The 23,076-nt window shown below is 45.0% G+C and overlaps 1 protein-coding gene across 3 annotated transcripts; it reads right to left on the bottom strand.

Moving 5' to 3' along the window:
* Positions 1-14,650: 14,650 nt before the first annotated feature.
* Positions 14,651-22,332, bottom strand: ADCYAP1 (adenylate cyclase activating polypeptide 1). 3 transcript variants are annotated; one of them, XR_011472178.1, is made up of 7 exons: positions 21,632-22,332; positions 21,209-21,319; positions 18,897-19,028; positions 18,371-18,469; positions 17,582-17,632; positions 15,549-17,299; positions 14,651-15,444 (listed from the first exon to the last, which is right to left on the bottom strand). XR_011472178.1 is itself a non-coding variant. In XM_070420552.1 (6 exons), exons 2-6 carry the CDS (start codon positions 21,316-21,318, stop codon positions 17,110-17,112), a joined length of 582 nt encoding a protein of 193 aa, XP_070276653.1. In that variant the 5' UTR covers position 21,319; positions 21,632-22,332; the 3' UTR covers positions 14,651-17,109. The 3 variants fall into 3 exon arrangements, 2 of the variants coding, with proteins under 2 accessions (XP_070276653.1, XP_070276654.1); XM_070420552.1 differs by having other exon boundaries at positions 14,651-17,299; XM_070420553.1 differs by lacking the exon at positions 21,632-22,332 and adding an exon at positions 21,518-21,607 and having other exon boundaries at positions 14,651-17,299.
* Positions 22,333-23,076: the final 744 nt, after the last annotated feature.

Below are 23,076 nucleotides of genomic sequence, written 5' to 3'. Positions count from 1 at the left end.
AATTCAGAATGTGCCAAAATAAGCAAGGCCTTCTTAGGTGCTCAAAATTACAAGGTAATTATAACCTTCTAAGTAAAATACAATTAAGTAGGAGTAAAATGGTCATCATTTGAATGTTTAATGGAATTCTATCTAAGAAAATCTCTTTATCCTTAGAGCTTAATTGTTTGCAGTAGATAAAACCCTGAGCCCCTTCACAGTAGAGGCATTTCTAGTTTATCTTTGTATCTCTAGTAGTCGATATAAAAATGTGTTAAATGAGTAAGTAAATAGACTTTAGTTGACTTTTAGCTATTGGTATACTAAACAACCAATGGCTTTTATGCTTTAGAATATTATTTGTTCCGTTTTTTGCTTTCCCTCTGTAAAGGTCCTTTTGAAAATTCCAATCTGACCAGGCTGAAACTAGTGAGGAATTATCCAGGCCAGAAGAAAAGAAGAGACTTTTCGTGGTCAAGTGGGGTAATGGTAGCAGTAGTCCCAGTTGGAAAATCAGGGAAGCTTGGAGACCAAAGATGTCTAAACTTTAGCATGCTCACCTAAAAGATTGTGAAAGCACAGATGGTTGGGCCCCATCTCCAGAAGTTCTGATTCAGCAGGTCTGAGGTAGAAACCAGGAATTTGCATTTTTAACAAGTTCCAGATGATGCTAATGCTGCTGGTCCAGGAACTACACTTTGCCCTAGAGTGGTCAGCAAACCACTGCTCGCGAGCCACATGCGGCTCTTTGGCCCGTTCAGTGTGGCTCTTCCACAAAATACCAAGTGCGGGCACGCACGTACAGTGCGATTGAAACTTCGTGGCCCATGCACAGAAGTCGGTATTTTGTGGAAGAACCACACTGAAGGGGCCAAAGAGCCGCATGTGGCTCGCGAGCCGCGGTTTGCCGAGCCAGTTTGCCGACCACTTCCCTAGACCACTGATGCCCAATCTTGGCTTAATGTGGAGTCACCTGGAGTGCTTTTAAAATGTTGATGTCTGGGTTCTCCCCAACCCTGATATTTTGATTAATGGTCTAGATCAGAGTCTGGAAATTTTGACTTGTAAATGTAGTCAAGATGCAAACCATTGCCCTATCCCATGGTGCATAAGGCATGTGAAAAAGTGTATAAGCCTTCCAGCTCTGAAACTTCTCAGACCCTCCTCCCAGTTCCCCACAGTAATGTGGTTTTTTTAAGTATCTTTTTATTGATTTCAGAGAGGAAGGAAGAGAGAACTAAAAACATCAATGATGAGAGAGAATCATTGATCAGCTGCCTCCTGCAGGCCCCACTCTGGGGATTGAGCGCACAACCCAGGCATGTGCTCCAACCAGGAACTGAACCATGACCTCCTGGTTCATAGGTCGATGCTCAACCACGGCGCCACTCCCGCTAGCCCCACAGTACTGTTTTTAAATACACTTCAGTTATGCCTCGCTTCCTGTATCACAATTACTTGTTTGGATTTCTATCTTCCACCCATAATAATGGAGCTCTTTGAAGATAATTTATCTCCCTTACCACCCTAGTACCAACCTAGCTCTTAGTAAATGAAAGGTTTTTTGGCTTTTTTTGTTGTTGTTTTTGTTTTTAAATATTTTATTGATTTTTTACAGAGAGGAAGGGAGAGAGATAGAGAGTTAGAAACATCGATGAGAGAGAAACATCGATCAGCTGCCTCCTGCACATCTCCTACTGTGGATGTGCCTGCAACCCAGGTACATGCCCTTGACCGGAATCGAACCCGGAACCTTTCAGTCTGCAGGCCAACACTCTATCCACTGAGCCAAACCGGTTTCGGCTTAAATGAAAGGTTTTTGAATGAATGTTGAACCATGTATTATTCAGATTGTTGACTCCTCCCTTTTGGGCAAAAAAGGTTCTTACTCTTCCCAATTGACTCTCCATTTCCACCTAATTGCTGAAGGCCTTTACCTTTAACATAATTTAAAGATAAAAATCAATTTAGTAAAATCTCATACCATAAATTGCAAAAACAACAAAACTAAGCCCAAACTATTTGAATGGCTTCCAAAAAATAGAAGCTAAAACAGAGCTATATTAAGTGAACTAATTAAATAAGGAAATGAGAATTTTGCTATTGCATTACAAGTTCCTGGTTTTACCTAAATGAATGATTTTTTTTTTAAAAAACTGTGGAAGAGCAAAATGACTTCATGGTAAAACTCTAAGCCCTAGAAGATCCTAGCATCCCTTCTATTCTAAACTTAGCTCAGCCACTGGCCCACCATGTGAATGAGTCACTGCTCTTCCTTGACTTAAATCATCCCTCTTATAAAACTTGTTAGGGAAAGACGTCACTGCAAATTAGATGTTGTAGCTAAGTTTAGCTATCCTTATGACATAAATATTGTAACGTATGTGAGTTCAATCATTTTTGTCTCATGACTTATATTTGGGCAGGTGCTTGAATATGTGTTTTTATATATACTGTAGCTAAAGATATACCTTCAGCATACACATAGATTATATGTATATTAATATATATGCAAATATCCACAGAAAGCACCTTGCACAGAAACATCCTTGAGCTATTTTAAGAGGCAGCATTATTTTACTGACAAATGTTCAGAATTTAGCTCTTCTACTTGCACCCAGCCTAATCTCTATGAATTAACTGTTCTCCTCAGAGAGACTGTGTATGAGTATGTAAGTGTGCAGATTGGAGGAAAGATGAGAAAAACTGTCCTCCCCCATCCCTGGCTTCTCCTCAGACAGTGCCATTCACATTAAGCCATACACGCAGGTGCCAATGGTATAACCTAGGGGCCCATGGGGTCTCTACCAGAAGAAATCCCTCACAGGCTTCTCAGAGAAGCCTGGGGTTCCAGTCATCACAGCATTACCTTCATTTTTTAAGGGCCTTCTCAAAGAGATCATGCATTTTACCTGGATCAGGACAGGGTGTTATCTGGCAAAGGTTGCCCATTTAAAATATGAGTGACAAGAGATTATCTGATCAACCCCACTACCACCCACTTATTGTCACTTCTTTGGGATAAGGATACTGAAAGAATGAGGAAAAGGAAGACTACACACAGAGAGACTTGAGAAGGCCTGAATCCTGCTTGGGAGGAGGAAATTAGAAACCTGGACAGTCCAGAAGCCCCACGAGGGTCTAGGCACCAGGGAGCAAGAAGCAGAGAACAGTATGAGGAACACTAGAAGCTAGGTAATTATGAGCAAAAGGCTAACTCTGGTCAGCCGTGACTAAGACTGATCTCTGCATGGGAATGCACAGTTTACAGAGAACTTTCTCAACTCATTGGAATCCCATAAAATCCCGGTGATTTAGGTATTGTTATTTTCATCCTCGTTTTATAGAGGAAGAATGTGAGATTCAAATAAAACTGAGTGGCTCACCCAAGTTCACTCAGCTAGTAAATGCAGAGCCTGGACTGCAAACCATAGTCATCAAAATCCAACCAGTCTTCTTGTTACACTGTGTCAGGCCAAGCAGTGGCTATGCCAAACGATGCTGTCCCTTCCAATACACACAGATGTGATTATATTCCACCACTGAGTTTCCACTTACTGTGGCCAGAACTGACCCATGCTCCCAACAATAGTCAACAGGCTGCTCATATAAAGGGAACCAGTACATAAACCCTAAAACATGGGGCAAATAACTAAAGGAAAAACTTAAGAGGGAAATAAATATTAAGGTAGGTAAGGAAGATATCCCAACCCCCCTAATCCAGAGGAGTATGTTGTTAACATCATCCTGTGGGTGAACGGAAGATCTGAGACCACAGAATGTAGGTTTTGGGAGGGGCCTCAAGAGTGTGGACCCACACCTCCAATATCAAGCCCATTGGCCATCTAGCCTGTCCATCAATACTGAAAAAGAAACATTCTTCAATTTCCTTCAGAAACCCATTCCCATGTCCAGTCACCTTTCCTATGGAAAAGGTGCTCTTTTGTATCTAATTTAAATATTTTTCTATTCATTAGTTTTCTTTGGTCTGTTTAAGAAGAGATTATCCATGCCATTTAAATAATATATTTAATATTTTAAAGCCTACTAAGCATCCTTTCAGTATTTCCTCCCTAGTAAAACAGGCACATCTCCTTTGAGATCTCATAAGTCCTATTTTTCATGCCTTTAATCAATTCCATTGCTCATCTGTGGTCCCTTTCCAATTTTACCACATACACCTTAAGATGTGAAGACCAAAATACAGTACCCTGGAGGCAATACTCTGCAGAATAGAACAATAAAAGGCTGGTTTCCTAGCTTCTGAAAAAAAGATCGCAAAATAAAACCCAGCGTCACGTTCATGCCCAAATATCATTAATAAATCACAGCACCACCTTGCCGATTCATCGAACGTGTGCCCCTTCCCTGGCACTACCCTCCCTCCTCAGCTGTCTCTCAGTGGTCCATGTTGAATGCTCCTGCACATAACCCTACCCTGACCCTTCCTATGCAGCATCTCTAGAGAAGAAAGATCCACAGCAACTCACACGTTTAAAATATAAGAGGAGCCACTTCTCATTATCACAGATGACTGGAGAATCACAAAATTTTAGAATGAATGGAATGTTTAATCTAGCACCACAATGGGGCGGGGGCGGGGGGCGGGGGGAGGAATTCACAATGTGCATAGGTGCTCAATGAAGCCTCTATAGGTACAAATAGCCTAAGGACATTTGTAGGTGATTTATACACTTAGGTCTGTCTATATCAAGGGAAGCGTTATCCCCATTCACCCCCTCACAGGTTTGATTAGCAAAGCAAGCAAAACTGAGAAACCCAGAAGTAGTACTTGGAGCTTGTTGGAAAATATATCGCGGCAGGGCCAGCACTTAGCCATTTTCTCTCTTGTTTTCCCTTTCCACCTGCATATTAAACTAAGCTATTCGCTCCTCACAAAGGGAAACTACTGCAACCTGAATGTTCCCATTTTTCTCCCTGAAGCAAAACAAGATTGTGTAAGTAAAAGCCCCAGAAATGTTCTAATCAAGAATGAGAACTAAACCCCCAACAACTAAGATTTAGGCAAACAAGATAATAGATTCCAGAATCAGCAGAGCCTCCTGATGTCGCTAGCAGCATTGCTAGCACACAAAACTCAATGCTTGGCTCTTAATAGAGACATCCTCACAGCTGACTGCCCCAGGCTTCTCTGCCTGGAGGTGCAGAGGCCCTGTTGGCAAATATTTACTCAGTCTCAGAGCCTCCTTTCCAGAGTGGTATTTTTCTTTACTCTGCTGATGGAAGGCAGCCCTATAGATGCCAGAAGCTGGTCCATCCTTGCTGCTTGACACAGTCACTGCAGGAAAGAAACATCTGCACAGCATATGTTTCAAGGGACCTGGCATATATAGCATATTGTTCTTAATATGTTTGCTCTCCTTAGCGCCATGTGTTTTAACCAAGGTCACCTCTCCGAGAAAGGTTGTTTCCCCAGGTGGAGATTTTTCCCTGAGGTTAGGGAGGGGATGCAACCCCTTAACTAAGTGCCAGGCGGGTAGTTAACCACTTTAACTACAAACAATCACGCTTAAGCTACATAATCTTTACTCCCTGGAATGGAGATAAGAAATGCCCTAACCTTTGTAATAGAAATTGACAGGATTAAAATCAACTGGTATAAATACAGATGTAACAAGACAATAAACATCAGATCCTAACCAGAACTTTGGCTGGAGATCCTGGCTAGAGGTCCTGACTAGGCTGCTGATCAACTGAAGGCTGTCTCCGTGTCATTCCTTCTTCGCCGACTCCGTCCACACCTTTGGGGACCTCTGGACCTGCTGGGGTTGGACCCCAGCATATAGAGGCCAATGAAGTAGCACTATGTGCCACTGACCCTCCTACAGCATCCAGTATGGAGCCTGGGCCATCTCATATTCTCCCAGAATTCGCTTAGTTCTCTGAAATGTTAGCATGTTGCCTGCATTGCCAGCTGGGTAATCTAATGTAGTCATTTCAATAGAGAAGAGCCTAAAAAACCAGTAAAATTATTCTATTATATGTATTTCACAGTTAAACCATATCTGTTTCCAAAAATATACACAGTTATTTATTAGCCATATTTAAACTGGTTAAAGCACAATGAAGGTAAGAGATATTTGTACTCCCATGATCAGTGCAGCATTTTTCAAAATAGCCAAGAGGAGGAAACAACCTAAGTGTACACTGACAGATAAACACATAAAGAAAATGTGGTATAGCCGAAACCGGTTTAACTCAGTGGATAGAGCATCGGCCTGCGGACTGAAGGGTCCCGGGTTCGATTCCGGTCAAGGGCATGTACCTGGGTTGCGGGCACATCCCCAGTGGGGGATGTGCAGGAGGCGGCTGATTGATGTTTCTCTCTCATCGATGTTTCTGACTCTCTATCTCTCTCCCTTCCTCTCTGTAAAAAAAAAATCAATAAAATATATTTTTTAAAAAAAAAGAAAATGTGGTATAGCCCTGGCCAGTGCGGCTCAGTGATTAGAGCTCTGGCCCAAGTATTGAAGGGTCAAGCGTTCAATTCTGATCAGGGGCACATACCTGGGTTGCAGGTTCGATCCCCAGCCCCAGTTGGGGTGCATGTGGGAGGCAACCAAACAATGTGTGTCTCTCACATTGATGTTCCTCTTTCTGTCTCTCACTCTCTCTTTCTCCCTTCCCCTCTCTCTAAAAAATCAATAAGCATGTCCTTTGGTAAGAATTTTAAAAAAATCTATTCTCTTGTACTTGACTGTAAGTGGCAAGATGAATTTACAATAAAATTATGTTCATATCAAAACACACATACACTAAGGATAGAGCATTTAAGAAAAAATAAAGATAGTATCAACCATGCTATACTCAGCATTCTTAGGTCTATAACCAGGGCCGGTTTCATGGCCATACAAGCTGTATAGTCACATTGAGACCCAAGCTCAGAACAGGCCTGCACTTGATTTAATACCTTGTTCTTATTGTTGTTGTTGTCTATAAATTCTTAATAATTTTAAGGGTCTTGCATTTTCATTTTCCACTGGGCCCCACAAATTATGTAGCTAATTCTGTTTGTGTCTGTTCACAGAGTGGTCATCCTTACATAGTTCATCCTATGTGACTACACATTGATGGTGTCTGATCATTATTATATAATCTGTGCAAAATGAGGCAAAGCTTGTAAAATAAGAAAATAAACCAGCATATTGACACAGGAAGCTTACTAAAGGTAGTTATTTTAACTAGATAAAGTAGTTACGCTGGTGGTTGGGCATTTTAGTTTGAGATAAAAGAGATTTGGAAATCTCTTACTTTGGACTTCCCTCTACCTGATCTGACCTACCACTGGGCAAGCAAATTACCATTGCTACCCTCCCAAGCATATCTCCCTCCAGGAAGTGGGAAGACCTGGGAAGCCATGCTCATCAAACCTCCTTAAGCCTGATATCTTCTGATATCCTTTGCTAAAAAAAAAGAAATCCTCTTTGCTTATTACAATAATGGAAACTCCTAGAATATGTAGGTGTCTAAGTGCTCATTTTCACCCTCCAGCTCATTTCTCTGAAGGATTTCTTCAGGGTCATCTAAAGGAACCAAAAAAAGGGGGGGGGGGGGGGGGGCGGTATTTTCAGAGACTTGAGTATCCTTGCAGCAATCAGGTGATTAAGTTGCCTATAGTTCTTAAATAACATGAATGAAAAATGAAACTAAGCCTAAAGTCTAAGTGACTTTAGTCTATACAGAGATAATTTATTAAAAATAACTAAAAATTAATTATTGCAAGATTTAATCAGACAAACCTTACTCCATAAATTTGTTGATTTTTTTCCCTCCTTTTGTAGGATGCTTTTCATAAGAATATAGCTTATATTCTTTAAGAATAACTTGTTAACTTTAAACTGTTAAAAAACAAACAAACAGTTCTCCCTTCCTACATCTCAAACAAATATTCCAGTAAGACAGCATCCTCTCTCCATTACTAATGATAATAGAGGGAAGCAAGTATTGATTAGATTTATGGGAAATCTAGGGCCTTGCTTTGACAGTTTCAATATCTTTTTTTTTTTTAATTGATTTCAGAGAGGAAGGGAGAGGGAGATAGAGATAGAAACATCAATGATGAGAGAGAATCATTGATTGGCTGCCTTCTGCACGCCCCCTACTGGGGATCTATCCTGCCACCCAGGCATGTGCCCTTGGCTGGAATCAAACCTGGGACCCTTCAGTCCGCAGGCCGACGCTCTATCCACTGAGCCACACCAGCTAGGGCTCAATATCCTTCTTCACCAGCCTTTCCACCAGGATACCTAGCAATCAGCAAGTTGAACTGGTTCACAATTTTGTTTCTTCTCCTTTCCCCTCTCTAATTGAAGCACAATAAATAATCAGAAGACAAAATCTGCGAGTAGGATTATCAGCTCCTTACATAATTATAAAAGTTATGTGAGCAAGATGTGCCCCCTGCAAAATCACAACCCCAAAATAATTAATACTAAGAGCATCATTTTTTTCCCCAGTTCACTGAAGGACAGAGCATCTGGTTTCCACAGGCAAAAGAGTATATGGCTCCTTTAACTGAGTAACATGCAATTAAGTGTCTTCCATGGCTTTTCATGGTTTGATAGCACATTGCTTCTTAATGTTGCATAATATTCTATTGTCTGGATGTATCACAGTTTATTTATCCATTCATGTACTGAAGGAAATCTTGGTTGCTCCCAAGTTTTGGAAATTATAAATAAAACATGGGTGTGCAGATTTTTTGTGTGAACATAAGTTTTCAACTCCTTTGAATAAATTCCAAGGAGCCTTATTTGCTTGATCCTATGGGAAGAGTGTGCTTAGTTTTGCAACAACAACCAAACTGTCTTCCAGAATGGCTTTTTTATTGAGTTTTATCATAAGTTTCATCAATATAGGAAATAGCAAATTTTTTTAATCCTCACCTGAGAATATTTTTCCACTGATTTTCAGAGAGAGTGGAAGAGAGAGTGAAAGACAAAGAGAAATATCAATGTGAGAGAAAAACATCAATTGGTTGCCTCCTGCATGTATATGCCCCCAGCAGGGCCCAGGCCCGGGAGGAACCTCCAATGGAGATACCTGCCCTTGACCAGAATCGAACCTGGGACCTTTTGGTCCACAGGCCAACACTCTATCCACTGAGCCAAACTGGCTAGGATGCAATTTTTTTTTTAACTCAGAGTAGAGCAGTTAATTCTAAGCCAATAGTGGTTCAAAGAAGTAGCATAGTTGATGGCAAAGATAAGTCAAGGCTCCTCAAAGGATATTTCTTACCACAGTTAAAAAAAAATTACTATAGTTCACATCTATATGTTTTGTAATATTTAAATATTGAAATATTAAAATAAAATTTTAGTAGAGGATGTGAAATCTTTCAAACATTGGACACTAGAACTTGTAACACTTCCTGTTCACTGGAACCTCTGCAAACCAGTCATAACACTCTCTTCTGTGTTCTGAAGATACTAAACCAATTTGAGTTGGGTTTTCCATTACTTAAAACACAGGTCCTAATTTATATTACAAACAACAAACACAAAAACTGGTTTAAGCAATGAAGGGGATTTATTGGCTTATTTAATAGGGAAGTCCAGCTGTAGTTCAGGCTTCAGGATTGGTTTGATTCAAGGGCTCAGTGACGTTGTCAAGGACATGTTCCTTCCTATTCATCCTGTCTGTCTCTTATGGTGTCAGTTCCACTACAAGGCTGCCTTCTTTTTTTTTTTTTTTTTTTTTTAAATATATTTTATTGATTTTTTACAGAGAGGAAGGGAGAGAGATAGAGAGTCAGAAACATCGATGAGAGAGAAACATCGATCAGCTGCCTCCTGCACAACCCCCACTGGGGATGTGCCCGCAACCCAGGTACATGCCCTTGACCGGAATCGAACCCGGGACCCCTCAGTCCGCAGGCCGACACTCTATCCACTGAGCCAAACCGGTTTTGGCAACAAGGCTGCCTTCTTACTAGTATATGGTGTGTTGCATTATACATTCAGAAGGAAAGAAATAACTTCTTTCCCAGAAACTTCATGAAAAAAAAATCTTCTCTAATCCAACTATCTTAAAATGGGTCACATGTTAAGTCCTGAACTGTGGTCATGGAGTGCAATTATCCTGATTCGTTATAGCTAGAAGTGGAGTTAGTGTCTCATAAAAACCATGTCCTGCATGAGAGACATGTGGCCAAGACAGCAAAAATCAGGATAGTGAACAAGAGAAGGGGAAATGTGCACAGATACACATCATACTGTCTATTTTCTTTTAGGTTTATAGGTAGTATTCCCCCCTGAATTAGGATTCTGTAATATATATCAAAGATATAGCTAAGAAGAAAATAAACTTAGACCAGATGATATCACCTACATATAATGTTCCACTGTTAAGAAATATTTTTCATTATATCCGTTTTCCTGTCTATGAACTCATGTTTCAAATTACATTTCTGTTGATGGGAGGTTTCTTTGGCAGCTGCAGATAACTGCTCTGTAAATTATCACTTTGAGAGCAGTCCAGTTCCCAGTCTGCATCTCAAGAAAACCTTTTTCCTTTATTCTAAAAAAAGGTATTACTGTCTTGAGACATAAGGTGAATTCTCTTTAGTTTGAAAATACAATTCTTCTTTATCAGAATCCTATATAATAAAAGCCTAATATGCAAATTGTCCCCTCCACCAGGAGTTCAACTGCTCGCTATAACGTGCACTGATCACCAGGAGGCGGCGCAGAACATGGCCGGTGTCAGGAACACATTGCTAGCAGCAGGCAACAGTGGAGGTGCTGCTGGCCCTGATGGGCCCCAATGAGAGCAGGACCGTGACGGAATAGTGGAGCAGGTGAGTGGGCAGTGCCAGGCCAAGGTGGGTGTGAGCAGGGCCTGATCCACCCCCCTCCCCCCCCATCACCCCACAAATGGCCACCAGCAGCAATGGTGGGGAGGCGGGGGAGGCTGCCGCCTTGCTCCCAGGTGCTGAGGGAGCCGGGCAGGGGACCTGGCCCTGACTGATCACCCCACAGATGGCAACCAGGGGCCAGGCTGGGTCGGGGAACTGGGGGAGGGTGGCGGCGACCAACCTCCCATGGCACCCAGGCAGGAGGCTATGACCTCTCACTGGCTACCTGGAGGTGAGGGTGACGGGGGATGGTGCAGTGAGAATGCGGGGTGTCTGCCAAGCTCGCTCTCACTCCCCGTTACCCTCCCTCGGGACTCCAGGGCTCACGGGCCAGGGAAGCTTCCACACTCAGGTGCTGGGCACCTGCAAGGAGCCTGCCCCACACTTACGCACTTACACGGCCTCTTCTGGGTGAGCCAGGTCGCAGCTGCCAGGACCACAGGGGCTGGTTGGGCTCCCCATGGGTTTGTGCAGGAGCCGGTCTGCAAGGCTGGCTGGGAGAGAGTACTCTGCCCGCCTGGATTCTGTGTGGTGCCGCTGGGAAGCCCAGAGGCCCACACTGCACCCCAGCCTAACAGTGTCTGGCTGCGCTCACCTCATCTCTGCGTGGGGACTCGGGCTCTGTGACTCAGATGGAGGGGGGTGTGTGGGGGTCCAGGGGCCCAGGTGCTGCCCAGGGCCCAGAGGTCAGCTCGCACTTCGATCACCAGCCAGGCCTAGGGACCGCACCCGTGCACAAATTTCGTGCACCAGGCCTCTAGTGAAAAAATAAAGGCCTAGTGGCTTGAGTCTGTTGCAGCCTTTTGCCTCTATGTGAATTTATAGTTCATTTTTTCTTATGGCAGAAACACACCTAATTAATTTGGCATTGTTTTCTATGTAGCTTTTGTTGGGGGGAGTTCTAGTTTGATACATGATGAATACCTAAGTTAAATTCACTCCCTATATATGCTTTGTAGTTGTCCTATTAGAATAAGGGAGAAATGTCATAGTGAATTCTGCAAGTCCTCTCATTATTTCAATCACTCAAAAGAGATATTTATTATGTTCTCAGAAGTGTGTGTATCATCTATGCCCTTCAGGAGGTCGTCTGACTGGGGAGATGAGCCATACTCTTTCAAAATAGTTAAGGAACAGGGCAGAGCAGTGTGGAATTAAGATCACAAGAAGTACTACGGAGAGTAAAGGTCACAGGAAAAGAGTGGGAGGATGGTGCTGGGGAATGAAGATATGGTCACTCTGGGAAGCTGAGGAGGATCCCTAGAAAAGGAGGGCTTGAGTTGGACCTTATGAAATGTTTAGGTTGACAGGTAGAAAAAGGACATTCTGGGCATGCAAGAATTGTTGACCAACCAAAGATGAAAAGAAGCATTTGCGTTTCAAAGATTGATAAGAACCTCTCCTTCTGAAGAAGGAGGATCCATGTTGGGGAGTAGTAGGAGTAAAACTGGCTACACAGTGGATCCAGAGTATGAAGACCTTTGATCCCTGTGACAGTAGAGGCTCCCCTGGAACATCGCATGAGAGGAACATGATAAGAAGGAATTAAAACTGCCAGTTGAAGGGAGAACCACCAGTTACAAACCAAGGTAGGAAGCCAGTGAAACCATGGGCACCAGCAAGAGGAATGAGCATCTACCTTCTTCAAAGGGTTACGATGAAAGAGAAGAGTTCAGATTTGATTTTGGTTTCCAATTTTTAACTGTGTGAACAGTAGGGCTGAGTTTAAGGTCATAGTGGGGCACCAAGTGAAATCAACTTGTAAATAGTTGTGGGGGGAGAGGAATGCACTCAAGCCAAATTTGGATATAATGCAATTGGAAGTAGACTTCTGGATCTGAAGAAGTACTGCCAGCTAACTGCACAGTTTCTCTCTATTATTTCAATAGTCTCTCAGTCATGTGACTGAATTTCCTCAACATTGCTTAAAGGATCACTCTCCTTCCTCTGTAACAGACAAATCCAACCAGAACATATAAGTAAAATAATGCTAACTATGGCCTTAGTGATCTAAAGGAAATATTGCAATTTTCAAAGAACCTAATGTCCATCCCAGGAGAATATGGCTCATTGATGTATTTATTACTTTGTGCAAGCAGCATGACCTGTTACCTATTTAATGCGGGGGGAAAAACACTCAGCCCCTGCACACATAGGTGCCTACATGTCACCAAATTCTAAATCTATGTGATCTCAAACTTCAGTGCCTATTAATCTAGAACTTTTAGTTATAATACAGAGTCACTGTTTCTGTTAGAGCCCTAAAATCTGCATTATTAACAAGTCCCCCAGGTAAAAAAATATATATATATATATTCTTTGGAAAAGTACTACCTTAACTCCCAGCTGTTAAGCTCTCTCAACCAGCATGCCTCGCCCCTTTTAGGTGTCGAATAAATTGTATTGTATTAAATCAATGTATTCTCAGCCTTTACAGCTTTAAAGCCCATATTATAACTTCTTGGATACCTAAATATATCAAGCCATCCAATGAAAAGCAATTTTTTTGAGTTATCCTATGTAAGAGAAGAGCCAGTTGCTATATACATGAGCTTGACTTGAACTCGGACAAATCTGGGGCTTTTCTCTACTTTCTGGACAAGTCATTAGCCCCAATCAAAACACTTATCTTTCTTCATTTTTTTCCATTGACCACACTAGGGCACTATATATGTCTCCATGGAGTGGGGGTGGGGGAGGGTATTTAAAGATGACAAAAAATGCCATATCTCATAAAACCCAATGTAAATATGAATTATACAGTATCCATTTCTTTTAATTTACTGCAAATGGGATTTCTAGATCATAAGTTCCTCCCTATATGATTCTGGGCCTTAAATACTGAGCTACATTCTGTAGATAGTTTTTTAATTCTTGCTGCTCTTTTGATTTTTGCTGGTCCTTTAGTATTATTGTGACATATTTACTGACTTATTAATTTAGTGCATTAATTTAAAATGAAAATCTGGCAACTTAAATTAAATAATATGACTAATTATAAGTGACTTTCAATACAAAATTTTTTAACCCAGATATCATCAAAGGCTTCAAAAATAAACACCTCTGAGAAGTTTATAAAAATTTTATATGAAGGCTTTGCTTTAAAGGCTTCTAATGTAAATTAATAAAACAAATAATTCACAAATGACTTTTCATATTTTGTCCTAGGCTTCAAAGTGCATTTTCTTTTAAAGGTATTTACCTAACTCTTTGCTTACTTATGGTGTTTTTTTTTCCTTCTGTCCAAAGCATTTTAATCACAGATAGTTGTCTATAGTTCTCTAAACATGTTAAAACCTTCAAAATTAATTATTTAAATCATCTTTATACAGAACTTTAGAGAGTCCAATTTAGTCTGCAGAGTGACTTGCAAGAAAACAATGTTAGGCTGATATTTTAGAAGCATAACTAATACACAGGTACTCTCTCCCACCACTGGATAGTAACTTTCTTAAATACTGAACAATCTATATAAACATTAGGGGATAGAAATCCATCTAAATTGTACATCCTATAAATGTCCCAACATTCGTGCCCATTTATAAGCTTAATATCTCCTCAGGTATTCTTCTCTAAGTAGCTACTTCATATTTTTAGTTGAATCCATAACCCATCAAGCAGATATTAAAGCACATTTATGAAAATACATAGATGCTTAAATAAGTATATATCCCAGACATTAAAATTCTTATGGTTGGTAAAGGAAATATAATACTTTAAGAGATTTTAAAGTAGTTATTTCCTGATGTCTTTTTTCTCCAAACATTAGACGAAGTTGCATTGTTTACAAAAATTTATTCATACAAATTTCACACACTTCATATAACAGTTATCAAAGACCTAATTATAGATATCATGTGTGTAATACTTGGTTAAGATGTTTTTATAATCATTTGCACACAAAATAAGAGCTTCAAGACTAACATCTACCTAAATTATCACTATATCATAAATCTGCTTTAGGTTAGTAAGGCTCTTGGCATTTCTAAAAAGTATACAAAAGATTAAACTGGATGATCACCGTAAATGCTTGCAACTAGCCACAGAAACACTAAATTAGACTTCATAAATAAAAGGTTAACTAGAGCCCTATTTCACCACTAACAGCTGACACAAATACAGAAAATTCTGCCCATTATCCAAGAAACAAATAATTAAGACTAAAATGCAAGCCGATGTGTTGCAGCATTGTAGGGCCACTAAATAGCCATCTGTGATTCGTGGCGATTTAAAAGGCAAAGAAAGGCACTACAGCTGCAAACTGCGTCCCAGGTCACATTGCCTGAGGAGACTGCAGAATTAAAGAAAGATTGATCCCATACACAGGACTCAGGCATAGATCGAAAGCCTCTGTGCTTTCACTGTCTGCAATGTGATCTCCTGGCAGCATCCATCCCGCCTGGGAATGCAAATTCAATTCTGTTTTCTTTGATTTATGACTTCATACTGATCAAATCCGTAAAGGAAAAGGAAAGGTCCTTTAGACTTTACAAGCTAATGTTTAATCTTTTCTTGTTGTTCTTCTTCTTCTTTTTCAAAAGAATCTGTGCCTGAAATCTGGGAGTTTGTTTTGCGTGTTGTTGCTTGATCTGGTTGTTGGGTGAAGGTTCTTTTGTTTATAGAGATTACTTGATATGTTCAAGAAATTGATAGGAAACAGACAGACATGCTTTCTGTAGCCAAGAAAGGATACAAAGGGAAGTTCTCAGGGTCTGGTGGAGCTTGTTTGCCTTACTCTAGACCACAAATATAAGATAGTACTCATACATAAGACGAGGTTTAAATGATTTATCAATTAGTAAAACTGAGCAACATGTGAACACTACACATTCTACTATGACAAAGGTTGGTTTATGAAATAAATTTTACTAAGCAATAAGCCATAATGTAGAAAAATACATTTTACCTACAAACTCAATAAACAAGAAACAAAAGGTTCATATTTAGTGCATCATTATTTAGTGATAACTACACAGGGTTTCCTAAACTTTACAATAAGCGCTTGCATCAAACAACAACAAAAGTAAGACACATTCACAAGTTTAAGAGAAGTGAATGAAAATGGTAACCAGTACTTAAACAGTGCAAGAGGGTAGGAAGGCAGAGTCTTCAGGGGAAAAAAACACCAAAGAAAAGGGTGGCTCCTACAGAGCAGGGTTCAAAGGGGAGGATCCTGGCCATTTCACAAGATGAGAAGCATGGACAGCACTGGAGAAAAACACATTGTACTTTGCATCCATTTCTAACACCCAGCACCCAGTCAGTCAGGCTGGGGACCTAAGGTGGGGACTCGGCTTAACCCCAGCATCCCAGATCTGGGGCAGCCCCAAAAGAGTCCCTCTCCAGGGTCCTCCTCCTGCTGCCTTATGCTCTGCCTCTTCCAGTATACCTGCATTTCTTTCACTTTGTTCCAATTGTCCTAACCTTGGGATAGTGGGTTTCCTGGAAGTACAGAAAAGGGAGCTCTTACTCCAGTCTCCCTTCTCTGTATAATCTCCCAACTCCTGCCCCAGGGAATGGTGTGAATTCTGGGGAGAAGCACAATTTAGATAGAGCTGTTGTTTTATCGGGAGAATTTCCTTGTGGGCTGAGAGTCCAAAGAGAGACAAATACACATAAAAGTAGAATCAAAGAAAGCAGAAGTATTAGAATTGTCACCCAGCAAAGGGGATAGTGCCTAGTTGAGTTGGGCTGGGATTGAAGCAGCCTGCCCCAGAGACTCACCGGGAGAGAATGCTCTACAGCAATTCTCCCAAACCATTACCTCAAAATCTCCCTGAAGCAGGGCGTCATTGTTTATATACAGTAGCAAATGGTCAGTATTAACATCTTCAGGCCTGTTGTGGATAAAAATACTATCCTTTTAATTCCAGTTTACAAAAATAGGAGTAATATTTAAAACAATGATTGTCTATTTTTCTATCTATTTTATATAAATACATAAACAGCTCAGGTGAATTTTCAATCCTGGTGCACATTTTTATGAACTGCTCTCTATTATACTTATATATATTCTTAAATATATATATTTATAATATATATCAATAATTGGTCCACAAAGTATATCTGTGCATTCTCTAGTGCTTTGTAAAAAGAAAAACAATATTATTATCAAAATATTCATTTAATGGCTTTACTTCATACATAAATAAATGTTTGGATAGAACACATGAGCGATGACTGTTCCAGTTTGTAAGGAAAATGACTTTTCATTGTGTCAGGGTTGTATACACAAGGTAGCTGGTAACTCATCGCTACAAATACGCTATTCGGCGTCCTTTGTTTTTAACTCTTTGTTTATACCTTTTCCCTAGGACAGCAGCCAAGTATTTCTTGACAGCCATTTGTTTCCTGTAGCGGCTGTAGCTGTCCGTGAAGATTCCGTCTGAGTGGCGCTTGGAGAGCGGATCCGAGTCATCTTTTGCGTTATCGCTTCGAATGCCACTGCAAGGATAGGGGTCGGGGAAAGGGTGGCAGGGCGGGAGACACAGGTTCAATAGCTGCAAGGAGCAGGCGGGCCCCACCCCACGAGGGAGCCTGCAGAACGGGCACGGGCACGGGGTCTTACTACCCTCTGCCTGGCCTTCCGCTGCCAGTAGGAGCTGGAAGGGAGCTGCGACAGAAACCTCTCATTCTCCCTCCCCGCCCAGGATTTCCTGGTGCCATGCTCTTAGGAAAGGGGCCCCTTAGGAGGGCCCGGCCAAATGCACACAATTTAAGCCTAACCTCTGTCCATGCGATATGACCATCCCGTCCATGCGATTGCGCTGAATTGTCCTAATAGAAAATAACAAAAGAGCCCTAAATACCACGTCGGCTACTGCCCTGGAGTTTACATCAATCCTGTTATTGCTACCGAGTCAGACACAAGCATTCCCCTTCCACACGCTAAGTTGTAAAAACGTGATAATAATACAAGTCGACAGACTGTAGGCAATATTTTTCATCACATGAATTATTTATTACGAAAAATGTAATCTGTTTCCCCACGGGCTTTATTAAAATGCTGCCTTCTGCTGAGAGATGCTCCACACGGCCCTGTGCTCTGCGTAGGTCTAGCACAAGCAAAAACGGTTTCCCTAGGTGTCCAAAGTTGAGGGTTTGTTGGTTTCCATTTGAATTTACAATAAAATAATCTTTTAAGGCAAACTTAGAGGAAATTATAGCACATCGTCCCGCGAAGCTTGAAGGTTTTGAATGACTGAGGGGACTATTTGGTTTCTCTTTTTTCAATTCAAAACGGATCAAACCCTCCGGTTTCCCTGCCCATACTTTTCTCTGCTGGATCCCCGAGCTCTCTCGCCAAACTTCAGGTACCGCCTAGTAATCGTCGCAGGTGGCTGGGGGCTGGCCCCGCAGACCCTGCAGATCCCGCGGCACAGACTCGCCCTCAGCCCCACGTGCACGCAGAACGTAGGCACCGCACCGCCCACCCCGCGCCCGCGCTCCAAACCGACGCCCACCTCGGCGCGCGCGCGCCACCTCGCGCCCATTAACTCTTTCACAAACTCTTACCCCACGCCCTTGGCCACGAGCTTCTGCAGTAATTTCTTGCGGGACAACTGGTCCAGCACTTTGCGGTAGGCCTTGTGAAGGATCGCGTGGGCCACATCTCTAAAGGGGAGGCAAAGTGCGCGCCCAGGGTCACCGCCTCTGTCCCCCAGTAGCTGCCCAGCTCCCCCATCCGCCACCCCCCACGGGGCACCCTCGCCTCTTGGGCTGCTCCGGGAAGCTGCCGGGAAACCCCAGAACTCCCGAATAACTTTCTTGGGACGTTCCCATGAGTGACTGCCAGGAGCGGGAGTTCCTCTTGCCCTCCCAGGTGGCAGGTGTGGAGTCTGGGCTCCTCACCGGCCGGCCGGGCGCGCATTCACTGCCACCCCTTGACCACAGACCTTTCGCGACTAACTTTCTGTCGCTGTCGTAGGCACCTGGGAGAAGACAGCCTGGAGGACTTTTATGGAAAAGAACCTACAAGGTTGGTCAACACCTGTCCCTCCCACAACCTCAGTCCCGGGTGCGGAGGCCGCACGGTCAGTACCTTATCTCCCCCGGGTGGTTGAGCGCGTGGGCTTCGCGGTGCGCAGAGGCGGATCTGTCTATGCGGGGCGGCTCCGAGTCATAGAAGTTTTGCAGCTGGTTTCCGTCCTGGTCGTACGCCTCATCCTCCGACCTGCAGGGACAGCCCGGGGCAGAAGGAGTGCTCAGTACCAGTGCCTCCTAGGCTCTGCGAGGACCCCCAAAACATGGGCTCTCTCTGCTTTTTCTTCCTCCTAAAAGGTCTCCCACGGAGAACTGCCTATTCTTCCCCGGACAGGGGTCGAGGTCGAGTAAAGGGTGGGGGTGGGGGGACTACATCCAAATGAAATTCCCACCCCGCGAGGCGGCTCTCCCAATCTTCCTTGTGCGGGCGAAGGGTCGCCCAGCGGGGCCGCAGCCACCCGGGGCACTGGGAAGCCGATGCGTCTCCGCCGACCACGCACACCTGGTCTCGGAAAAGGACCGCCCCGCTGCCCGCCTGGTGTCTGGGCCTCCCCGACAAGCCGCGAAGGGCGAGTACGAGAAAGATCCTAAGAGACTAGGCGCTGGCCAACTCGCAGACCCAGCAGAGGAGGCCAGGAGCAAACCAGAAAGGGTGGGGGGATGGGGGTGTACAGCGGCCAACTCCGGCAACCACCCGCACCCAGCCTCTGCGCCCAGGGGAGCCCTTTCCCGCACAGATGTAGGTCACGGAGAACCTCCGGCTTCTATTTTGGGCCGGAGAGGATCTGGCAGGAACGCGAATAATAAGATGCCGCTAAACTTGGTTTGGCGGCGGCTCATTCTGTGGCAGGTCCGTGCCCTCCGTTGCCTCTCGCCCGGGGAAAGGGCCTTTGGAAATAGCTGGGGGGGGGGTGGGGGGGTGAAATGGGGCTTTTTAAGTCCACCAAAAAATTGTTCTCGTTCATCTGTTACGATGGCGAGGCGACGGGACCGCATCTCAACCTTGGGGACCGGGAAAATGGGCACCAGGGGACCGAGAGCCATTAAGAGCGCTGCGGCCTCGCAGTCGCCCTTGCCTACCGCTTCTAGCCTTGATATAGGACGGGGAGGGGGGCGGGGGTTAAAACACAAAAACTCCTCACTTTGGGCCGCTACAGAGACCCGGAAATCGGCCCGGGCAAGCCTCGCTCCCTGGGAGGGGTTCAAGTCGCGCGTCCTTATTCCGCACTCCTTTCCTTCCCCCCTAGAGAGGTGAGGGCGAGGCACGCACACCCCTTTGCCTGCCTCGCGCCCAGCCTTTCTCGGGAGACCCGCCTCGGCCCTGGCCGGCTGGCCGGAGCCCCCGGGCCCCGCTGGCCACCTTCACCCTTCCCTGTACCCAGAGGCTGGAGTCAGAAACCTTCTCTCGGGCCAAATCAATGGTCAGCGGCCCCAGCGTTTCGGGGCGCGGCTCGGAGAAAGAGCTTTGCAGGCGGAACTCGCGCTCCTCGCCGCCCGGCGCCGGGTGACGCTGGTGCGCGGACGCCGAGCTGCAAAGCGAGCTTTCACTCACCGGGTGACCCGTGGGGCATTCTAGGGCTGAGAGGGGGAACCCGACTGATTAGAAACCAGGATTAAGTGGGGGGGGGGGGGGGAGCCAGGCGTACTGCGCCCGGGGCGGGCAGGGCTGTCCAGATCCTGCCCGCTGCTTGCTTTCTCTTCCCCGCTCCCTGCATCCACTGCACCCCACTGCACCTGTTTCTCCCCTCCCTCTCAGACTCGTTCTTCCTTCTCTCAAATCGCTTTTCCTCAACCGTACCCAGTCAACACTCCCCTTCCTCAAGACAGTCTGAGACTCGAAATGCAGTCGGAAAATATCCCTTGAAAGAAAGCTCTTCCAGGAGAAAGAAAGAATTGGAAATAGGTGAGAGAGACCCCTCCGCGCCCGTGCGGAACCAGCTGCAACAAAGCAAAATCCCTGGGAGCTTCACGCTCAGCCCTCCCAGCCGGCTTCGGGCGCCCAGGTTCGCCTAACTCCAGCGGAGACCCGGGCGAAGTCAAGCTCCAGGCCATGCCCGGCCCCCTCCCGCGGGCGGGGCTGGAGGTGGATAGGTTTCTCCTGCCAGAGGTTGCGCGCTGGGTCCACCGGGGCCCCTCGGCGGCCTCGGGCTGGGGGAGGGGCGCCAAGCCCAAGTGGAGTCCGCGGGGTCCTCGAGCTCAGCGGGGGCCAGGGGCCCGCCGCCCGCTGCCCGCCCACCCAGGCCGGCGGCGGCTCTCTGGAGCGCGTGGGGAGGTGGTCGTAGCCGGGACCGAGGAACTGCAGGGGGACTGCGAGGAGGTGCCGAGGGAAGGGAAGCCCAGCCTCGGTTCGTCCGGGCAGCCAGCACCTACCTGATCCCGGGAAACGGGAGCCCGGTGGTGTCCGGTGAGCAGTACACGCTGCTGTGCATTATTATCCCGTAGACCAGCAGGGCCAGCCTTGTTCCGCTACACATGGCCATTCTGTGCGGGACGGGAAAGAGGGCACACAGCTGTCAGAAGGCCCCCGGCCCGCCACCCTCCAGCCCCAAGAACTCGCGGAGCTGGAGGTCCGGAGCAAAAGGCTCCCGGCGTGGAATACCCCTTAGTGACAGCCCGAGCTCGCCCCGCCACTTCCTCCTCTCTGTAGGTAGTTAGAAATAGATCTAGGCATCGCCAGACCTGGTGCGAAGGAACACGAACTAGGACCCTCATGCCGGCAAAAGGTTCGGCAGTCAAGTGAGCCGCCTGATTGGAAAAGACTCCCTCCCCCTCCCGCTACCATTCAGTTCTTACCGCCGCTAGGAAGGGTTTGCTGCCAAGTAGGACGGTTAGCAAAGGGTTCCTCCAAGTTTCTGCGCTGGAGTCACAACGCAAGAGGCATCGCCGTCTGGTGTTAGTGTCTGGGGGGGAGGCCGCAGGAACGAACAGGAGCAGCAGGAGGAGCTGGAGGACTTGTTTGCTGCGGCCACGATTCTGTTCAAAAGTTTGTAGACGCACAGAACTAGGAGGGAGCGTGACACCGAGAGAATGGGGCGAGGAGAGAGAGATGTCGAAGGAAGAAAGAGGAGGCGGCAAGCTAAAGTGGGGGTGGAGGACAAAGTGACCTAAGTCCACCGGGAGAGAGAAGGAAGTGATTAAGGAAAAGAGGGGGAAATCCAAGGAGGAGAGGAAGGGAGAGGAAGAGGGCCAAGGCGAAGCCGGTGTCTGGGGGAGCCGCCGGGTCAGGCAGCTTCTTGAGTAGGCAGTGCCTCCTCCGCTCCGAGGCCCCTCTGGCTGCGGCTTCTTCTGCTACCGCCGGTGGTTACAGAGGTGACCGGCCCTCTGCTCCTATTTATATAGGCAGTGGGCAGAAATCTATCTGAACATGGTTTGGGAAGAGGCTTCTTCGTCAACATCTGTCTGCCTGTGGCCTTTAAGTACAGAATATTTTGTTGCACTGTTGCGCTCATGAAATGACTTCCTTTTTTCTCTCTCTCTCTCTCAGTCACGCAATGATCGGGTATCAGAAAAAGACGTCAGCATCCTAGTCCCTCAAGGAACATATTAACTATTCTGTGCTGTCCTCTTGGATGATGAGATCTGGAGTCATCCACTTCCCATAAACACCTTTCACTCACACAATCCAATTTTTAGGAAGTCCAATTATTTTGATGGTTTTCAGTTTTACCCTTTCCTCCAAGATGGGTGAAGAATTCATAGAATTTAGGGCATGGCAAAAGACATGTTTTTAACGATGTCCCTACTATTTCTCTCTACTTTTCATCAAGCCCCAGCAATCAGAGCTCTGGTCTCTGGAATTAAGCACCATCAAGCTCTCCTATTAATACATTTAATTTAATCTCCTAATTTCTTGCGTATGTTCTTTCAGATAGACAATTAAATGTGGAAGTCGTTTTGTTTTTAAAGGGAAGTCTTGCAGGATTTTCAGTAAATTGCTAATGAGTCTGGCCGTCGTTGACAGTCTGGCTATGAGTGGATTAATTAGAGTCAAGCTGCATCCAGAGCCTGGCTCTGAGTACTAAACCTGTTTGGTCACAGATGCTATAAACATTGAAAATTGCCCCTGATTCCATCTTTCACCACCGCCTCTAAACCTGAGAATTTGGCAGGGATGCTATTAATGTGGCAATTCATTGCCCAAGTACCCCACTCTTCAGACACCCCCCTTGCAGTGTCTATAAATGCCCTGAAAGCGAAGAATGGTCCGACCATTCTAGATTTCAGTAAAGAGCATTCTA

This window comes from Myotis yumanensis, unplaced genomic scaffold (genome assembly GCF_028538775.1).
Source record: "Myotis yumanensis isolate MYYU_CA2020_CCGP unplaced genomic scaffold, mMyoYum1.0.hap1 SCAF_7, whole genome shotgun sequence".
NCBI classification, from domain to species: Eukaryota; Metazoa; Chordata; class Mammalia; order Chiroptera; family Vespertilionidae; genus Myotis; species Myotis yumanensis.
This window is presented reverse-complemented; position numbering and strand designations above follow the sequence as displayed.

What these genes read in the sequence shown, in the direction of transcription:
- ADCYAP1 (XM_070420552.1), bottom strand. Translation starts at nt 21,318, where the DNA reads ATGGCCATGTGTAGCGGAACAAGGCTGGCCCTGCTGGTCTACGGGATA. An exon ending in CTCGTGGCCAAGGGCGTGGG is followed by an intron (nt 17,633 to 18,370) that starts GTAAGAGTTTGT and finishes ATTTTCTATTAG; the next exon opens with GACAATTCAGCGCAATCGCA. An exon ending in GTCATATCGCATGGACAGAG is followed by an intron (nt 17,300 to 17,581) that starts GTTAGGCTTAAA and finishes CTATCCTTGCAG; the next exon opens with TGGCATTCGAAGCGATAACG.